The sequence below is a fragment of the Pteropus alecto genome, unplaced genomic scaffold, assembly GCF_000325575.1.
Source record: "Pteropus alecto unplaced genomic scaffold, ASM32557v1 scaffold146, whole genome shotgun sequence".
NCBI classification, from domain to species: domain Eukaryota; kingdom Metazoa; phylum Chordata; class Mammalia; order Chiroptera; family Pteropodidae; genus Pteropus; species Pteropus alecto.
In genome coordinates this window covers 6,459,075-6,467,076 of record NW_006442107.1, presented here as the reverse complement: position 1 = coordinate 6,467,076, position 8,002 = coordinate 6,459,075, and the positions used below count along the sequence as shown (strand labels likewise).

Sequence of the window (8,002 nt, the reverse complement as noted above, 5' to 3'; positions counted from 1 at the left end):
GAATGAGCTTCCTTATCTCCAATCAGGGTGGCAAATCCCTGCCACAATCAGTCACTGGTGAAAGGAGCACATCACAGTCCTCAGATGTACTGGGAGAGGACAAAGGTTGAGATCTACTAGTCAGTAGTTCCCAAAGCTAAGTGTGCAGCAGAACCATCAGAAGGACCTACTAAAACAAAGAGTGTAGGGCACGACCTCTAGAATTCTTCATTTCCTACAACCGGGGTGGGTGCATTTCTAATAAGCTCCCAGGTGGTACTGATGCTGCTGGTCCTGGAACCATACTTTGAGACCCACTGTATTAGTGTATAGACTTTTAATTTGCCTTTTTAGTGTAATGTAACATTATGTTATGTTGTAAAAATATCTCCAGATCATTAGTCTTTATAATTTTTGATAACTATATATTTAATTAAATCCAATTTTAAAATTATTAGGGACTGGAGATTGGGGAGCTATGGCAAATGTATTATAAAGTATGTAAGCAATGTCAGAGTTATCCCTTATAAATGCACTTATATCTTCTGCAACCCAATTACTCCCTTGCATAACTGTTTAAAGAAACGAATGGCTTGAGTACCAATTTACATTTTCCTTTAATAGAACATTTAACAGTAAGTAGTTCTGATGATACTATCCAAGAAAAACATGCATACACAGAAACACCAAGAAGCACGTGACCAAGTCATTAAACTACGTATTCACACGACAATATTACTGAAGTCTAGAGAATGACTGCTCTTATAGACAGAGTCTTTCTCTGGGTTTTCAAGTGGTCTTGCCACTTTACACAGACACCACTTGGACCACACAGAATGTGGCACAATCTGCTTGGGCACTCACGGCAACTGTGTCTAAACCACAGTGAACAGAGCACAGGCTGCTCCCTAGCAGCCCAATCTCTCCAGGCTGTGGGGAGTGAGACTTACTTTAAAGAAGGCCTCCATGAGCATCTGGTCGGGGTACAGGTCCCTCCACGGGAGTTTCTGGTAGGCACTATGAAAAGCGTACAGAATGAACTCTGGCATTTTGGGTGCTGTGCATGCTTCACAGTAATGCATCAGGTGTAAGCGAAGGGCACCTTCATCACCTGGCAACAGCTTATCTAAAATTGAAAAAGCAAATATAGTTCAAGACCTTTTGGTTAACCTTTAAAAAAAAAATAATAATAAATAACAAAACACAAATTTGAACTAAAAATCTAAAACCTAAGGTTCTCAATAATTATACAATTTCAAAGATTTTCACATGCCGGGGGCAGGGTAGAGAACTGATGGCAGATTAATAATAAAGAATGGTTCTTACTTACCTGGGTAACTGGAATGAGTAGCTGGTGTGTGGGAGATAGTTGGGACGATTAGTTTTCCTTCCAAACTTCTAAATAGGTGGCTTTTTAACTCAAATTACACTTCTACAACCCCGACCAATTCTAGGCATCCCTTTCATCTGCGACTTGGATCACTCAGTATTGTTCTCACAAGAATCAATGGCTTTAGTGCCTCAAAAACTAATGTCAATGTAAAGGGCATTTACTCTGAAATGGTTTCAGCCTTTCGGGTTCTATGCAAAGGAAGGGAGGAGCATAGTCAAAGAAGAGAGAACCACGGAAACAGAAACCTGATGGTGTTTCTCAACATTCACTTTTCAAAAATGGCCAGTGAGCATCAACACATGGTGCCAGTCGATTTATCATTTCTAACATTGCTGTGCCCTCGATTCCCAGTCTTTACTCTATTCTACAGCAGAAAACATTTAATGTGCGTTTTTAACAATCTTTTGAAACAGGAGTGAAGGGCAGTATTTGTTTATATGTAGATAAAAGACAGTTCTGTTTAGGTTAAGGATGGATAGGTAGAAGATGTCTAGGAGTAACCTCTTAGAATGAGACTGAGCTTCCAGTTCCAGCCAGACACAAAAAAGTTCTGTGACCTCAGATAAGTTCATTTTTTTTCAGGTCCTCATTTTTTCATCAATAAAAGGAGAGAGTGGATCAATGATCTCACTAAAAGGCTACACTTTAATACTTCTTCATGCTGTTTTGCATAGTTCTTCTGCTTCCTCTCTCTGATCTTAGCTACCAATTCCTGATGTTATCCGTGTACCCTCCTGTTCCTAAGCCACCTTCTTATTTTATATACACAGGCGAGAACCTGTGAGAATGTTTGCCCCTTTGACTAAGAAATTAAATATATACCCTATGTCACTATAATTTGATAGTCCAATATTTTTCTCACTAATAAATATATTTTAGATAGTAAAAAGCAGCTAGTAGAATCTGCCTTTCAAAAAAAAAAGAGAGATTATTATTAGGATTTCATGTATTACTCATTGCACCAATATTTATCAAATAGACACTGAGACAATGGTACTAATAATGTATCAATGCAGATTCATCGACTAACAAATATACCACTCTGGTGGGGGTGTGGATAGTGGGGGGACTATGCATGGAGAAGGGGACAGGTTATATGAACTCTGTATTTTCTGCTCAATTTTGTCTAAAATGGCTCTAAAAAAATCAATCAACTGTGTGTATCTGCATTTATATATATAAATATTGGATGGCATATTGTTAACTCTATGACTAAGTCCCACATAAACACATGGCAGCCATGGAGGTGTACCACTCAGTTCTCCCTTTCAACAGAACTTCCTGATCCAGCCGTGGCACCTACATGATCTACTGCAGCACCTAAGTCAAGGGCACGCTCCTCCCAGGCAGCCTTCAGCCAACAACCGAGCATAGGTCTGTCCACTCCTGCCAAACATGAGGCTCCTTAGTAAATCTTCATACTCAAACTCCCTACTGCGTTCGCCAATACTTTCTCGGAACTGTACGGCGTCTGAGGCTCTTCCTTCCCACCCCCCTTTCACAGGTGTCACACCCGCACTGGGGTCTGAAGGCTTTCCTTGCCTGCTGTTGCTCCTCTCCCCCTTATGGAACAGCACAGGCGACAGAAGATAAGCTCCTCTAAGGACCACACCCTCACTGAAAGGGCAGATTAGTGGGGAAAAGAAACCTTCTCTACCTCAGCACAGACTTGGGGTTGAGGAGGGAAAAAGTTTACTGTGATCATTGAGGCCTGCCTGCAAGTTGAGTATGGACTTCCATTTCACATGTGTGTGGTGTGAGAAACTCCAAACCAAGAAATTACATAGTTCTAACTGGCAACAACAAATGCAGATTTTCTCTGGAGGCACACACCCTCATTCTAGTCTTTATGGAATTTCCCTAGATAACATTTCTCTAAATATGGGCTCAGAATACAAAATTATAAAATACACAGGAATCAAGCCTCTAAGAATAAGAGTCTGAAGAAATCTCCAAGAGCACAAAAGTCACTCTCCAATGGAAATGTCAGAGAATGGAATTATTGCATATAGATCATAAAAGAAAGTAAGCGTGTTTAAATATTTTCAAGAAAATAAAGCACAAAAAGATAGAAAATATGAAAAAGAAGTCAGAGTCAAGGAAGACAGAATGTGGTTCAATATGGGGGACAGACAATATCTAAAAGAGAAAGGCTGTGTATTTTCCATAACTGATGGAACTCCGAGCTACCTCACCAACAAGATAAGAGGTTTATGAGCTTTATGTTACATAATTGTATGAGTGAGTTTTCTTTGGTCAAAGATGACTGCCTGCCAACTAAAATTAAACTAAATAAAGTAGGAAAGCAGAAGCAAAAGACAACCTGAATGACTCAGGGAAAAAGTGAAAACCAACCAGAGACATAACATCTTCCTACCTTTAAAACTCTCGTGCAATGAGTCAATGCAATCAGTGAACAACTGCACAATGCTTGAGGCCACTACAGCATCGCTCTCCAGCCAGGGGTAATATCGTTGGCTGCTTTAAATAAATGAAAAAGCACTTAGAAATGAAAGGCCATGATTAAATTACTCTAGGTCCTAGAGTTTAGGGCTTGCTAGAGTCATAGAAAACCCTGTGTTATGTAGCCCTAAGACACATTTAGACCACTTCGAAGCCTGGAAATTCTGGATGTGAATTACAGCTCGTAGTATCAACCATGTAGTTTTATTTACTTTCCTTCCCAACCTTTATTCCAACACAATTAGATTTCATAGGTGTGTAACCTAAATTAACATCAGTTTATACCCTTGAACCCATCCCTTGTGCATCTTGATTACATTTCAAATGCCTTAGAAATATACTGCTAGGTAGCTTCAACGGTAAGAATGGAAGGAGAGAAAGAAAGAGAAGGAAAAAGAAGAAAAGAGAAGGGAAGGGAGGAAGGGAAGGAAGGAAACAGGGAAGGAGGGAGGGATGGACAGAGGGAGGAAGGGAGGAAAGGAAGAAAATTTCATGTAACAAAAAGATGCCAAAAAATAAATGGATGAGAAATAACCAAAGAAAGAGACTCTTTATATTAAAATTTCAGTTTCTGAACCTGGTCCAGAAAGTTCAATATCAAAATAAATTCCATTAATTCTTTCTGGAAATAAACAGGCAGCCTGTATTACGGTCAGCAGTCAAATAGTCATTACAAAATCCTGAAGCTTGCAGATTGTTTACGAATAGCCCTCTAACAAAAGCAAAGATCCAGAACTTAAATGCTCATGAGATAATGCTTTCATTTAACTGTAGAGTTCATGTTAAAAAGGTAATTCCCACCTACTAATCTGGAAGCCAACTTAGTTCCAAAAACTAACTGAGATACTGGACAAGATCAAGTTAGTCTCATGTTTAGTGTTATAGTATCCAAACCTAACTAAAGAGAGCAGCATCCGTTTCTCTGAAATCGAGTACCAAAACTCATTTGACTTTTTTATTGTAGAAAACTGGAAATGAGTGTCCAGTTTTGCTTCAAAATTAGTAACAATAGCTCTGATCAACCAGACTAACAATTCCACAAACAGAAAATACCTTAAGTTTTTTTCACAAAGAAACATTTTCCAAATTTAAATACGGCCCTACACTTAAAAAAATTAAATCTGTGAATGCATCTCTTGTTCCAAAATCTATCGGGACTTTTAAGTCTAAAAATTTCAAAAAAATTTCAACATCTGAAAAATGATTTACCTTTCATTGTCCTCTAAAACCAGGATCCATGGCTTAAAGAGCTGGATGATTACTGAATGCAGAGATCTCAGCACTAAAATAAAGCAAAAATTTTAAAGACAATAAACAAGTGTATCCTTTGTAAATATCACCGGTAACATTATATAGAATATATATAGATAACACTATGTACCTGAATACTCACAAATTAGGTTGATATAAAAACAACATGTTTCATGTAAGTATGTTTGTGGTTTTCATTTAGTACAATGGCATTTCCTGAATTGAAAATTTTTTATTACAAAATGTCATGGATAGTTATATAAGTACATTTTTTAAAGATAAATGTTTAAATATTCAAGACCCATTCCTTAGTGGCATAAAACGAAGAAAGAGCTGAAGATTGAAACCTATCTCTCTGTACCCCACCCTACAAAGGAGGGGCAGAGACAAGCTGAAGCAAGAAGCATCCACTGTCTAAAGGAACATAGGTATGACACATATATGGGTTCACACCTATGCCATATATTTCCCATTTCCTTTGCTTGACACTCAGATATACAGTTTCATCACAAAGATTTAAATCTTAACGTGTCTAATCAAGTCTCTTCTAATGGAAGGTTGCACTCAAGGCATGTTACCTGTTTTGCTGCTGGCAGATGAGTCTTGGGCCAAGCAGGCCATTTCTGAGTCAAGCAGCCTTTTGACGAGATAGCCCATGAATGTCTTCATATCATCCATGTAAGGACTCCATTTTGAGAATAAACCAAAACTTTTAAAGTCCAACGTGGATAACCGAAGCTTATAAAAAAAGTTTGAGAGCCACTGTATTGTCTCCATTACCTGGAAGAGAATGACTGGTTAACAAATGCTTCCTGAATGTCTACTTTCTGCAGGATGTTACTGTAGACTGCAAAGGAGGGCTTTGGCTTTGAGCTGCAAAGGTATGCAGCAGGTGAAAAGTAAGACAGCAGACTTCAAACTTTTCTTCTAATGCAGAGGAACCATTCTTTCAAATAAATTTTCATGCAGACATATATCATATAAAATTGATGAAACTGAGAGCTCTGTGTGACACTGCATGAAACCCTGACTGAAGGAGTCAGTGGTGTAAGGTTAAGAAGCAGGTGCAGGTAGGTTAAGGTGGGGAGGCGGTAGGACCAGGCTGCTCTCAAACAGATGGACTAGACTCAGAATGAGGTGGGAGAGAAAGGTGATTCAATGGAGGAGAAGCAAAAACAGGGCTCTTAAAGATAATGCGCACAAAAAACCAGCTTTTTAGATATAAATTCTCAATGGGTTCTAATTATTTAAATAGCAAAGGAAATGGAAAACAAATGCACAAAAATGTGAGACACCAAAAGCTACTCACCTGCTTGTCTGACAAGAGAACATCTGGAGAGCTTTGAAGCACCGCACTCTCTGCAGAAGCTGCCCCCTGCTGGCAGTTTGGGGCACAGCAGCCCAGGGCTCTCAGAGTGGCTTTCCAACACTCAGGGCTCAGCAGCTGCTCAGCAGAGCCTTACAGGGCAGGGACAGAGGACAGCAAGTCAGCATCTTTCACAAACTAAATTCGTCAACTTGAATCAGAGAACACATGTATTTACAAAGGAATAAATATTAAATAAAAATCCAAAACAAATTTATAAAGACCTGTGGTAAAGAAACCAAGGCAAAGAGAACCTATTAAGAGAACTATCCACCTGAGCACTTGACCTTCCTTGTTCTTCTTGTTAACTCTGCTTGGAGTGAACACAGCCAGAGCTGTTTGAGCTAGAATCTAGAGAGAAATCCCACCTCCCCAAACCTTTACTGGGGAATGGTAAGATGCCATTTTTCTGGCTGGAAAATGTGGGAGAAACAATGATGACAGGACAAGGAAGACTAGCTGAAGATGCTACAGCAGCATGTAGGCTCTCTTCAGAAGAAGTCTTATGCTTATCCTAAAACTCTACGCTTGCAATAGGAAAAACCTAAAGCAGCACAGGGCAGCCCATAAAAGTAGACACTACCAGCCAGCACTCCGCTACTTACAAACCTCACATCTCAGAGGACAGGAATTAACATCTCAGGTTCTTTCCACCCAGAAGTGGCATGAGGATCAGATAGGATAACCGATGCTCACAGGAGCAAGTCTGAGGGGAAAAATGGTCAGCTGCACTATACTGCATATGAGATGTCTAGGAAACAGGAAAGGGTCTGTGTCTAACTGCTACTGTGGTCTGAAGCTTAGGGCAGAGGCCTAGAATCAAGCTGCAGGTGTGGGAGTCATGCACACCTAGAAGATGGCAACAGGCTCAGGGAGGGCGAATGAAGAGAGCAGATGAGTAAAGGAGAGGACCATGGGAACTCCGACATGGTGGCCAGGGAGAGAAGGGAAACCAGGAGGCTGGAAGTCACAAGCTCCGACAGAGGTGGCGCTGTTACATTCTTAAGCCTTTAACTGAATTACTTTTCCTGAGAAGTATAAATTTCCTGCTACATGCAAGTCAACATTTATCTACATAAACAGTTTACAATATCTTTAAAACTTTTCAGGAAAAAAACTACTTGATCAAATTTAGAAAATTTAGGAAATTAGCTATGTAAATATGCATCAAAAAATGTACAAGTACATTTCCTTATCACTATTTTCCGCCTACCCTGCAACTTTTCTCTGTAGGAAACAATGAAAGTTTGAAGTGCTCTGAAAATGAGACCATACATTTTTGTATTGTTCAGGTAGTCCAATACATAAGGGTCATTAACTTATTCATTAAATAATTTCTATGAAGTAACACAAAGATTTAGCATAAAGCAAAAGTTAGTTTTCCATTATATCTATGAATTGTATGAAGTCTGCATGAAAAAGAAAATACTATCTCATTTTTCAAATGTCAATAAAACCATCGTCTCATGAAATTACAAAAATAAAAAAGCCCACATCCTTTATTTCTCCTCTAATCTCTAACACTGCAATGGAAAATTATAGGAAGGGAA

The 8,002-nt window shown here is 39.1% G+C and overlaps 1 protein-coding gene across 1 annotated transcript in view; it reads right to left on the bottom strand.

Annotated features, from left to right (window-relative positions):
• EPG5 (ectopic P-granules autophagy protein 5 homolog) overlaps positions 1-8,002 on the bottom strand; it is an 87,733-nt gene that overhangs the window by 13,057 nt on the left and 66,674 nt on the right. Inside the window, 5 exon segments of the mRNA XM_025038620.1 lie at positions 930-1,105; positions 3,750-3,853; positions 5,045-5,117; positions 5,665-5,866; positions 6,396-6,544. Coding sequence (XP_024894388.1) covers positions 930-1,105; positions 3,750-3,853; positions 5,045-5,117; positions 5,665-5,866; positions 6,396-6,544 — 704 coding nt within the window.